Raw genomic sequence first — 13,516 nt, forward strand, 5'->3', positions numbered from 1 at the left:
AGAACATTCTATCCAAAAGCAACAGAATGCACATTCTTCTCAAGTATACATGGAACATTCTTCAGAATAGATCATATGTTAAGCTACAAGTCTTTTTTTAAATTTAATTAAAAAAATTTTTTTTTATTATGTTCAGTTAGCGAGCATATAGTACATCATTAGCAAAACAAGTCTTAATCTATTAAAGAGTATTGAAATCATATCAAGCATCATTTTTACCACAATGGTTAAAAATTAGAAATTAATTACATGAAGAAAACTGGAAAATTTACAAATATGTGGAGATTAAACAACATGCTACTGAACAACCACATGGGTCAAGAAGAAATCAAAAGAGAAATAAAAAAATACCTCAAGACAAAAATGGAAATATACCAAAATTTGTGGGATACATCAAAAGCCATCCTAAGAGAGAAGTTCACAGTGATAAATGCTGTAGCTCAAGAAATAAGAAAAATCTCATAAACAACCTAACTTTACATCTCAAGGAAATATAAAAAGAACAAACCAGGAAGGAAATAACAAAGAGCAGAAATAATGAAATGGAGACTAAAAAGACGGTAGAAGAGATCAGTGAGGGGCACCTGGGTGGCTCGGTTGGTTGGGCGGCTGCCTTTGGCTCAGGTCATGATCCCAGGGTCCTGGGATCAAGTCCCGCATCAGGCTCCCTGCTCAGCAGACAGCCTGCTTCTCCCTCTCTCTCTCTGCCTTCCTCTCTACCTATTTGTGATCTCTATCTCTCTGTCAAATAAAATCTTAAAAAAAAAAGATCAGTGAAACCAAGAGCTGATTCTTTGAAAAGATAAAATTGGCAAGCCTTTAGCTAAAACTCACTAAGGGAAAAAGAGGACTCAAATAAATAAAATCAGAAATGAAGGAGGAGATATTACAACTGATACCACAGAAATACAAAGGATCACAAGAACTACTATGAACAATTACATGCCAACAAATTGGACAATCTAGAAGAAATGGACAAATTCCTAGAAATATACAAGCTATCCAGACTAAATTATGATGAAATAGAAACTGTGAACAGATCAGTTACTAGTAAGGAGATTGAATCAGCAATTTAAAAACTTCCTACAAGCGAGAGTCCAAGGTCATGTGGCTTCACTTGTATATTCTACCAAACATTCAAAGAAGAATTAATATCAATCCTTCTCAAACTCTTCCTAGGTATAAAAGAGGAGAAAACTCTTCCTAATTCATTTTACAAGGCCAGCATTTCCCTGATACCAAATCAGACAAGGATGCCACAAAAAAAGAAAATTATAGGTTAATATCCCTGAGGAACATAGATGCAAAAATCCTGAAAAAAATATTAGCAAACTAAATTAAACAATACATCAAAAGGATCATACACCATGATCAAGTGAGTTTATTCCAGGGCTGCAAGGATGGTTCAACATCCACAAATTAGTCAATGTGGTATACCATATTAATAAAGTACAGTATAAAAATCATCTGATCATTTCCATAGATGCAGAAAAAGCATTTGACAAAGTGCAACATCCATTTCATCTCAACAATGCAGATAAGGGGGAATATACCTCAGTATAATAAAAGCCATATATGACAAGCCCACAGCTAACATCATATTCAGTGGTGAAAAGCTGAAAACTTTCCCCCCTGAGATCAGGAACAAGACAAGGATTCCTGCTCTTGTCCTTTTATTCCCTATAGCATGGGAAGGTTCAGTTAAGTGAAAATTACATTGGGAGGAAATCTACATTTCCAGACAATGATGGTTAAGGAAGGCATAGCATTTAATTTAATCATAAATTGGGATAAAGTCAGGAGAATATTAATAAGTCACCAAAAGCTACACATACAACAGACATACACATATATACACATCTGTGCTTCATATTAGCCTAGGTGTAGAACCAACATAATCTATGTAGGCATGAAAGCAGGGGGAAGAAATAGAAGAAATGAGTGTGTGAACATTTATGAAATTTTCCAGTGGAGGTAAAAGAGACATAGGGTAGCTTTCAGGAAAGTAGAACAGAGAAAAGACTTTTTAACAATCGGGGAGGTTTGAGCATGATAGACAAATGGAAGGACTGACAGGACAAATTCTTATAGTAGAACCCTATACTACCATTAGGTGCTAGAAGAGAGTAGGTCAAAAGCATGGGTAGAAAGCTTAATCACAGAAAATATTGTGGCTGATAGAGAAGAAATCCAAAATGGGAGCTTTTCAAATTGCTCTTCTTCAAAAGCAGTTGTTTATGTTATTGAATTTCTTTGTTTTAGAAAAGATTCTGTACAGGTATCTTTAAATCAGACAGAATGTAAGTATTTACAGAACCTAGGCAGTTGGCAAAAACGAGTGAAGCAGTGAAAGTACAGATACAGATACGGTGCGAGAGGTGGGTGCAATGAGAATGTTTCCCTTGTAAAGAGAATGGCTGCTGCTCAGAGTTTTAGGACGAGTCTTAAATCTACATTGTTATATGTATAAGTTTTCATTCTTAAAATACTGGTCGAAAAGAAGAACCAAAATCACAACCAGTTGCCTTACACTTTGTGACCTTTTTTACATAGTGAATTCCTTGTCATGTATGGTTTCATTACTATTTTGTTTACATAAAGCTTTCAAGAGCTGCTTATTGCTAAAGTATAAATACAAGCATAATGGAACCAAATCTCCTCTTATAAAATTATTGCAAAACCAAATACTGGTTGGCTAACAAATATTTATCACATGCCTGCTACTAAGAATACATTCATGTCTTTAAAAATTAAATGTGTTCACTTTCCTTCTCATTTTGCTATCTTAGACTTCACTGTGGTATATTATACCCAACTCCTTGCTCAGCATGCCCACTTGAGTATCAAATAGACATCTCAAACTTAACATACCCCAAACTAAATGTGTTTACCACCCCCCCAAGTACCCCCAAAGAAAAAAACCTTGCCTCCCCCATCAGTCTTCCCTGTCACATCTGATGGCCATCTTTCTAGTCATTCAGGCCAAAAATCTTTGTGAATTACTTTCTCTTTCCCACTTCATAGTCAATCCTTCAGGAAATCCTGTTGCTTTTACTTTGTAAATATATATAGAATTCTACTACTTCTGAGTATCTTTATGGCTGTCATTAATCCTAGTATCATTGTTTCTCTCCTGGATTACTGCAATAGCCTTTTAACTGAATTCCTAATTTCTACCCTTCCGCCACTACTACAGTTATTGTCAACACAGACACTTTAAAAATGTAAGTCAGATCATGTTGTTCTTTCCTCTGAACCCTCCAGTGATTTCTCATATTACTTAGAATTAGAGGCCAAGATCTACAGTGGCCTGCTGGACCTACTGGATCTACTGGATCTACTTCTACTTTTGTTCCCTTACTTCTGTGATCATATCTCCTACTACTCTTTCATCCCTTTGCTCACGTTGTTCTTGCCACATTGCTTTCTTGCTATTCCTCAAGCTTACAAGTTAGGCACTTACGACTTTTGCACTGGGCTATTCCCTCTGACCTGAAAACGCTTTTTCAGATATCTACATGGCTAATTTCCTCCCTACTTCAAATGTTTGATTAGATGTCATCTTTTCAGTGAGACCTATCATGAACATCCTATATAAAATTGTAATCCTGTCCTCCCTGGTTTTTCTTAGCCTGCCTTATTTTTTTCTCATAGCATCACCTTCTAACATATAACCTTTTAAAAAAATTTTTACTTAGTTAAAATATAATGCAATATGGGTTTCTAACATGTGACTTTTAATTTATTGTGTTTATTGTTGTTCTCTTTCTAGAATACAAGCTCCATGAAATTAGGGCTTTTTGTTTTGTTTATTGATGTATTTTTTTATTTTAAAGATCCAGTTGGTTTTATTAAATGATTCATGAATCAGGCAGCATCCCATCTAGCAAATAGAGGGGAACTCCTTCACTGATGTATTTAAGTGCCTAATGTCTAGGAATAAATAAACCCTTGAAATGGAATGGATAGGAGGAAAAAAATTGGTAAAATACTTTTAAGTTGAAGCTTCCTATGGGTGTTTTATTATTTTGTTTTTAGTATTGCCAATTTCTAGAATAATGCCTATCAATATTCAAATATGAATTTTAGTGTGCATCTAAGACTTTAAAAATAAAAACTATAAAAGTGATACATATTGATTGTAAAAATGGGAAAACACAAACACAGTATTTTATATATAATGTTCTATAATTTGCGTTTTCCACCTAATGTGGCCTTCTTTCTAGTTTATATATAAAGTAAATATATAAAGAGTATGTAAAGACCTACCTAATTTTTAAAAGTTGCTGCATGAACTGGGTATTTACCCCAAAGATACAAATGTAGGGATCCGAAGGGGTACGTGCACCCCGATGTTTATAGCAGCAATGTCCACAGTAGCCAATCTGTGGAAAGAGCCAAGATGTCCATCGACGGATGGATAAAGAAGATGTGGTGTGTATACACACACACACGCACACACACACACAATGGAATATTATGCAGCCATCAAAAGGAATGAGATCTTGCCATTTGCAATGACGTGGATGGAACTGGAGGGTGTTATGCTGAGTGAAATAAGTCAATCAGAGAAAGACATGTATCATATGATCTCACTGATATGAGGAATTCTTAATCTCAGGAAACTGAGGGTTGCTGGAGTCGGGGTGGGGAGGGATGGGGTGGCTGGGTGATAGACACTGGGGAGGGTATGTGCTATGGTGAGTGCTGTGAATTGTGCAAGACTGTTGAATCACAGATCTGTACCTCTGAAACAAATAATGCAATATATGTTAAGAAAAAAAAAAAAGAAGAAGATAGCAGGAGGAGAAGAATGAAGGGGGGAAAATCGGAGGGGGAGATGAACCATGAGAGACGATGGACTCTGAAAAACAAACTGAGGGTTCTAGAGGGGTGGGGGGTGAGAGGATGGGTTAGCCTGGTGATGGGTATTAAAGAGGGCACATTCTGCATGGAGCACTGGGTGTTATGCACAAACAATGAATCATGGAACACTACATCAAAAACTAGTGATGTAATGTATGGTGATTAACATAACAATAAAAAATTTTTTAAAAAGTGCTGCATGATATTCCATTATATATCTGTAGTATAATTTAAGCAAACTCCTAATGATTGACATTAAGGTTGTTCCAGTTTTCTCATCATACTATTACTCTTGGATGTGTTTATATATCTTTGTGCATTTGTATAAACAAATAAGTGTGGCATAATTATTAGCCTCAAAATTACTGGATTAAAGTCTATATATTTTAAATTGCCCTTCCAAAAATTATGATTTATATTCTTCTCACAAAAGTATATGAGAATACTTTTTCCTGCATTTTTCCTATGTTCTTGCCAGTGTTGGCAATATTAGCACACTTTTTAGTTTTTGCCAGTGTAATCATGAAAAACAAAACAAAACATTTATTTCCTTAATTGTAAGTAGATTTAAACATCTTTTTAAACTTTGAACAATCTCCTATCTGTAACCTTGCTCTTGCTATTCTTCACTTGGTATATTTTCTTTTTTTCCATTTTTTTCTCTGAACCTTTACCATTCTATTTTTTTTTTTTTAAGATTTTATTTATTTTTGACAGAGAGAGAGTGTAGAAGCAGGGGAAGCAGCAGGCCGAGGGAGAGGGAGAAGCAGGCTCCCTGCTCAGCAGGGAGCCCGATGTGGGGCTTGATCCCAGGACCCTGGGATCATGACCTGAGCCAAAGGCAGATGCTTAACCATCTGAGCCACCCAGGTGCCCCAAACCTTTACCATTCTTTAAGGCCCATGTCAAAATCTGTTTTCTCCATGATTGGATTTCCCAATAACCTCATCCTGTAATGATTTCTCCCTCCTAATATACTTGCTGCTTTATTTTCCATTTATCACAGTTTTATACTAGTCCTAATACCTATGATTTTTTTTTTTCTTCTAGGATTTTCAGATTTACAGGATGGCTAAACATTAACAGAAAGAGAAGCATAAACTTACCTTCTTTCACTATGGATGCAGGTTTAGCAGACGGAGAACCCGATCAAACTTCGGTGAGTGGTTCAAATATAGTGTAATAAGGTACTGTCCTGTACAGCCGTGAAGTGTTTGATGTAAGCCATCATTTTATTTTAAAAAATGTATTTAAAACAAACTTAAAAAAAGAATTTTAAGATAATTCTTTAACTCCTGCTGATATGAAGATGACAGATATTTTAAAGCTTGTTGAAGCAGAACCCAGTCAGTTTTCTGATATTTCTGTCCTATCTCCTCCTCTGCTTGCGTGTATTAACTTGGTCCCAACCCTTGGGATGGTAAATTCTTTGGGATAATGCAGAGGCCAACTTTTCTATGTTTTGTGTTGCTATGGAATTATATTGAGATGTTTGTAAATTTTAATTTAGTGAAAGTCCTTTGTTCAGACTCAAATGTAGGAATAGTCTAATGATTGAAAGCAAAATCCAATTTTGTTTACTTGTGTTAACTTGTTCCCAGCCTTTTTTGAATTTCTGGTTCAAACTTGTTTTAGTTTCTTAAAAGGTCAAAAAAAGTTAAACTTTAAAATAACTTGTTAATAGAAAATAAAATTGGCATGGAAGTAATTTGGTTTATGAAGGTTATTGTCACAGCGATTATAAAAGGAAAACTGATGGTAGGTTATTTTATTTTCACTATGATTTCAGCAAAAAGTTAAGATTAAAGCCTTGTCTTAGAACATGTATACTTTGCCATAAATATTCTATTTAAAGTTAATGGACTTTCTTAACTCTTTTAGCTGAAATATTTTTAATCTCTTATTGATAATAAAAATGCCAGTAATAAAAACAATTGCTATTCTCTAAGTGTATACTTTGTCAGACTGCCCTCACAACAGCATTAAAGGTAGGTATTTGTTTATTCTTACTTTTATAGATGGAGAAAAGGGCTCCGAGCCGGAGGTTAATTATCTTCTCTAAGAGCTCACAGCTTAAGGGGTGTTTTAGTACTTTGCCACTAATGTGTTGGCTCTGTGCCTGTCTTTCTGAATAGAATTGCTTAAAATTTACTGTTACCTTCTAAACTAATATCTAAACAGATAGTATTAAATTCTATAACAGAATACCTGTGCTGTATTAATAAAATTTTATTCATTTTTTATTCTAAATCCTGTTGATACAGAGAGATTGGAGCAAGATATTTAAAAAGCAATGAGAACAGCTTTCTTTTTCTTGTTCATTAAGTTTCTTTTGTGAAATATTGTAGCTTATTTTAGAATAATACCAATAATTTCAGTTGCACTGCTGAGATACTCTGTATTTGAAACTAATCTTGAGATCTACTTTTGAGTTACCTATTTATAAAATATCACCTTTGAACTGCACCGCCTAAGCTGGTTACTGTTTAGATCTAGGAGAAGTGGATAAGAACATGGGCTTTGTAGCCATTTAGCTACATGTTAAAATCTAAGCTTGCTTAGTTGTATGACCTGGATAATTAATTACATTCTCTAGGTTTTCAGTTTTCTCATCTATTATATAAAGATAATAGTAATATCCACCTTCCAGAATTGTTTTGAGTTTTGTTTTTAAAGGTTTTATTTATTTGTCAGAGAGAGAGCACAAGCAGGGGGAGCCACAGGCAGACGGAGAAGCAGGCTCCCCACTGAGCACAGAGCCCGATGCGGGGCTCCATCCCAGGACCCTGGGATCATGACCTGAGCTGAAGGAAGACGCTTAACCACTGAGCCACCCAGGCATCCTTGTTTTGAGTTTTGATTAGATAATATATCTGTAAAGTGCCTATTACAAAGCCACAGACATTCTAAACATCCAATAAATAAAAGCTACTACCATTATTGTTGATATCACTAGCTGTATCAAGCCTTCTCTCCAAAAAGATAAATAATTAGAAGGCAGGAGAGGCAGTAAAACACATTGAAAAAAACCCTAGGCTATTCAGTAATTTTGGCTTTATACTTTCTCAGAATCTCAGTTTTTCTTCCTAAAATATTGAGGCAAATATTCTACTTCAGTAAAAAATATGTAGGCAAGAATACTCATTCTGAGTACTTGATAGAGACAGTATGATCTAGAGAAACCAGAAAGTTCTTTGAAAATATGAAGTAGTGTGTCAGTATGAGTTGGTAGTGTTTTAAAAAATGATTGCATGCACTAGTTTTTAAAATATTAGTAAACTTTTTTTAATTGCAGCCTTTGTACAAAGTACTGTGCCTGGTGAAGGGGATGCCAAGAGATATACATTATAGTTTATCTGAATGAGTTTTATTTTGGGAAGACTAGAGAGAGAGATAGATAAGGCAATAACAGATTTACTCAGTGTTAAATGATGGATATAAACAAGGCATAGTTTACAAGCTGTGAGGATTGGGTGGTTGTTATACACTGGGGTAGTTGAGGGTTTTCTTAAGAGAACATACACCGATTAGCACAGGTAAATAGTGAACATAGGATTGAAAATGAGCAAGGAGAACATTCTAGGAAGGGAGGATAACAAGAGGCAAAGCTAAATGGGGGGAATTATTTGCTTATTGGGTTATTTTTTAGGGAGAAATGAATTAGAAAAATTAAGGTAGATTGGAAGGTAGTGTTATTTACAGGAATAATGATTCATGAGGCAGATAGAGACCAAAATTGTAGAAGGTTTTGAGTGCCAGACCTGAGATTTTGAACTTGAATCTGAAAGCCACAGTATGTCATTGTATGTTTTTATGTAGATAGATGAATGTAGAAGCAGGATATAAAACAATTAGGAAGAGTAAAAGATATTAAGAGACTATTATAGTAGTCTTGGTGTGAGGTTGCAAAAGCTTGGACTCAATATTACTGTCGGTGTCCATTAATTTAATATTCTTCTTCCATAGGAGATTACTTTTTCTATTTTTTTTTTTTTTTTTTAAGTAGGCTCCACACCCAGCATGGAGCCCAACGTAGGTCTTCAACTCACAATCCTGAGATCAAGACCTAAACTGAAATCAAGAGTTGGACACTTGGGGTGCCTGGGTGGCTCAGTTGGTTGGGTGACTGCCTTCGGCTCAGGTCATGATCCTGGAGTCCCGGGATCAAATCCCGCATTAGGCTCCCTACTCACTGGGGAGTCTGCTTCTCCCTTTGACCTTTCCCTGTCTCGTGCTCTCCCTCTCTCTGTCACTCTCTCTCTCTCTCAAGTAAGTAAATAAAATCTTAAAAAAAAAAAAAAGTCTGACACTTAACTGATTGAGCCACCAAGGCAACGCTACTTTCTTTTTTTTTTTTTTTTAAATTCTTTTGCCCACTCATTATTCCACTTGTGTATAGTTCAATTTTTGTGGTAGTGTTGTCTTAAGTAGTAAATACTGAAAAATATGGATTGAATCTCTGTACATGGAACTACTATATTTCAGGACACAAGTATACATTTAATATGTGTCTTATGATATTTTGTAAAAATCCAGAACTTAGATCACTTTAGCAATTAACCACTAAGAAATGCTTAAAGTGTAGGAGTTAAATTTTTATTACTAGGTTGAGGTAGACTGTGAAACATTTTTTTTGATTAAAAAAATTGAATATGTTTTTCACCTTAAGGACAGTCATTATATCTTTTGAATATTTTACATATTATTTCTGTTGCCAGAAGAAACCTTCCTTTAGAAGGTCTGTTAGAGGTAAAAAAAAAATCTTTTGTTGTATTGTAAATGGATTATATAAATGACTTCTCAGAAGAGAATACAGTTTTTAAAATACATATGAATCTTTTGTATTATAAGGCGCTCTCAACTGAAGTAATCTTAAGATTCTAATGTAAATTGGGTACTTTGAATCAAAGGATTTCTGAAGTGTAAGGAAATGCAAAGATTATTTAGTTCAGTAATTCTTAGAATATAGTAAATGAGTGTCTTTCTAATGGGCCTAGAGAGGATCCAACTTACTGAAACTTTATTTTTACGTACTTCCTAGGTGAGTTTTTCATGATTACTGTGATTTGGTGTTCGTAAAGTAAAATTAGTATGTTACTAGACTTTACTGAGAGCTTTAAATCATATTCTAAGAAGTATGGCTACTGTATATAATATTTGGCAACATTATATAGTTTGTATATTTGGCCATGCCAGTTAATGGAATTGCCCCAGTGTTTGGTAACATCAAGTATTATTTTGAGTGGTCCTAAATTATATAAATTCTTAGGTTGCAGAGATCTTTTTATGTAAAATAATAAAACAGCTAGAAATTTTAGTCACCAGTTTGTTACCTACATACTCATTCTCTCTTATATTAAGAATGCTCTCTTTCTAATAGCTGCTTGCTAACTGTAGGAATTTATATGTTAATCACATTTAAGAATGGTGCTATCTTTCTTGAACTTTTTATTATGGAAAATTTCAAATATTTTTAAAAAGATGGGCTAATGTAGTGAATCATCATGTACCTGTCACTTGTCTTCAACAATTATCAATTCAGGTCAGTTTTGTATCATCTGTAATCCCACCTTCCCATCCCATGTTTTTTTGGAGCAAATCCTGGATAAATCATTTTGTTTGTACGTATTTCAGTAAATATCTCTAAAATATAAAGACTTTTCTTTAACTTTAACCATAAATACCATTAGTATCCTAAAAACAAGTAATTCTTTAATCAAATAACTAGTCAATGCTTAAATTTCCCTGATTGTCTCATAAATATTATTTTTTATAATCCTTATGTTGGCCTTAGTTGATAAGTTATTGAGGTCTTTTTTAATCTTTTAAGTCTATCTTGTATCTGTTTTTAATTTTTCCTTTTCAGTGTATCGAAATAAATAAATAAGGTAGTTTGTCTTGTAGAATTTCCCGCAATCTGGATTTCCCCCCATGGTGATTATTTAATGTGTTCTTCAGTCACTTATATTTCTTGCAAGTTGGTCATGAGAGTTAGACTTGCTCAGACTCTTTTTTGACAAGTATACTTTATTGAGGGTGTTGTGTATTACCATCAGGAGGCATATAATGTCTGTCTGTCTTCTTGTGATAATAGTAGCCATTGATGATCATTGCGTAGATATGTTAGTTCACTAAGGGTATAAATTAATATACTAACTGGCTTACAAAAATGGGGGCTGGAGAGAATAACTGTGACTAGTCCCTACCTTTTACACAAACCAACCCACCTATATTTTGTCTTCTAGACTATTAATCTTTTTGCCATTTTACAACTATATTGAACCTTCTCCTAAAGGGAGACATTTTTTAAAAGGATAAAACAATTTGACAAATACACTTTATGCTTTATTATCTTCTTTAACTTATGAACGTTACAGGTTAGTAGTAGTTAAATATTTGTAATGTTTGAACTTCCCAAGTGGGAAAATAACACTCAGTTATTTCTTATTATATGGGTATTTTGATTCTATCTTATTATAACTTCATTTTTTTGGCTTGTTAAATGTTTTTTTTTTTTTTTTTATGATTTTATTTATTTATTTGAGAGAGAGAGAATGAGAGAGAGCACATGAGAGTGGGGAGGGTCAGAGGGAGAAGCAGACTCCCTGCCGAGCAGGGAGCCCGATGCGGGACTCGATCCCGGGACTCCAGGATCATGACCTGAGCCGAAGGCAGTCACTTAACCAACTGAGCCACCCGGGCGCCCCTTGTTAAATGTTCTTATTAGAAGCTTGAATAATATAATGTAAAAAAATTTGCAGATATATAATGGGACTCTAATATAAACTCTAATGGGAATTGAAAAAGAGCTTTTTTTTAAATTAAGATTTCATTTATTTATTAGAGAGCATAAGCTGTGGGAGGGGCAGAGGGAGAGGGAAAAGCAGCAGGGAGCCCAGTGCGGGACTCAATCCCAGGACCCTGATATCAGGACCTGAACCAAAGGCAGATGCTTAACGTACTGAGCCACCCAGGCGCCCAAGAGTTAGCTTTGAAAAAGAAAAATAGCCAGTGATTTATACAGTACATCAGCAGAATTCTAAGCCAGAAAGCTTTTGTATTTCCATTATGCTTGGAGAGCTTCTCCAATTAATGGTATTTGATGTTATTTGCCCCTTTTCTCATTCTCTGAGTGTACAGTGCACTATTCCAGAGACTACATGAGGTGATGATGTCATCAATCTCCTGGCTAATTATAGCGTTCCCATATACTTTGTACTCAATTTCCCCTATTATTAACACATTTATGGTACATTTGATATAATTAATGAATCAAGGTTGATACATTATTAACTAAAGTCCATAATTGATTCAGATTTCCTTAAGTTTTTACCTGTTGTCCTTTTCTGTCCCAGGATCTCATCTGGAATAGCACATTACATTTAGTAGTCACATTTCCTTAGGGTCCTCTTGACTGTGATTTCCTTGTTTTTGATGACCTTGACAGTTTTGAGGAGTACTGGTTAGATATTTTGCACAATGTCCTTCAATTGAGATTTGTCTGTTTTTCTCTGATTAGACTAGTCCTTACGGGTTTTGGGGAAGAGACCACAGAGGTAAAATGCCATTTCATCACATCATTGCCAAGGGTATACTATCGACCTGACTTGTCATTTCTGATGTTGACTTTGATTACGTGGCTGAAATAGTGAGTTTCCCATTTTTAATTTATAATAGGGCAAATATCAGTAGGTATAATCCACATTAAACAGCAGCTCTTTGGAGGCTTCAGTAATTTCTGGGATAGTGAAGGGATCTGGAGACCCAAAAGTTTGAAAATTCCTCAAGCCTTTAGCAATTAACACTTTAAGGAAGAATAATTTATAGCTACCTGATATGAAAAGAGGGATCCAGAAGGTGATGGGGGGTGGGAGCAGGGTAGAAAGAAGAATTGATAGGGCCTTCAGCAATGAGGGAGTGATGATCAAGATAAAATTTGACTATTATAAAATTGTCCCTGGCATTATGATGTATATCTTTGAAGGAGTTTTTGTTTTTGTTTTGTTTCTGTTTTCATTTTGACATTTACAGATATTGGTTGAATGCTTACCTATTTTGTCTTTATGAGTTTTAATGTTTTGTCTGATTCATATCATCTGCAAATAATAGTTTCTTTCTTTCCAGTCCTTATACAGTTAGGACTATGGTTTTGTGTATGTATGCCTGCAGGTGAAAGTTGGTGAAGTGTTCATAGCCTTTTATAGTTTTCCAGAAATTCATCTATTGTGTGTAATTTTCAAAATCATTTAAGATTTATTATTTTGGAATACATCATGCCCTCTTTAGGGGGTCTCCTGTTGGGGAATGTGGCACTTTTGCTTCTATCTTTTATCTCTCATGTTTTCCTTCTTTTCTTTTTGCTATGCCTTCTTGATGAATTCCTTCATCACTCTTCCTGCTCACTAATTTATTATTGCATTTTACTTGTTTTGCTGTTCAAACCTGCTGTATACTTTGTTTCATCATAATATTTTTATACCCAGTATTACTAGCTGTTTTCTCTGTGAATGTTTGGTCATACTTCATTTTTACAAAATCCTCTCAGATATTTTTGAGCATATTTATTATGGTAAATTTTTGATGAGTTTGGTTCACTAATTTTCTCTCCAGCTGAGATTCTTCAGTTTGTTTTCTTTCATAGCATTTGGAC

At 34.7% G+C, this 13,516-nt stretch overlaps 1 protein-coding gene across 6 annotated transcripts in view; it reads left to right on the forward strand.

Annotated features, from left to right (window-relative positions):
* The window catches only part of OSBPL8 (oxysterol binding protein like 8), a 158,016-nt gene that overhangs the window by 43,725 nt on the left and 100,775 nt on the right, over positions 1-13,516 (forward strand). For 4 of the 6 annotated variants that reach the window (XM_032393755.1, XM_032393756.1, XM_032393757.1 and 1 more), the window contains exon 2: positions 5,917-6,025. In XM_032393755.1, the coding sequence (XP_032249646.1) occupies positions 5,984-6,025 (42 nt within the window). In that variant the 5' untranslated portion in view covers positions 5,917-5,983. Of the gene's footprint in view, positions 1-5,916; positions 6,026-13,516 lie in introns of those variants that run through there. The other 2 variants (XM_032393760.1, XM_032393761.1) reach the window with 2 other exon arrangements.

This window comes from Phoca vitulina, unplaced genomic scaffold, assembly GCF_004348235.1.
Source record: "Phoca vitulina isolate PV1807 unplaced genomic scaffold, GSC_HSeal_1.0 scaffold76, whole genome shotgun sequence".
Taxonomy (NCBI): Eukaryota; Metazoa; Chordata; class Mammalia; order Carnivora; family Phocidae; genus Phoca; species Phoca vitulina.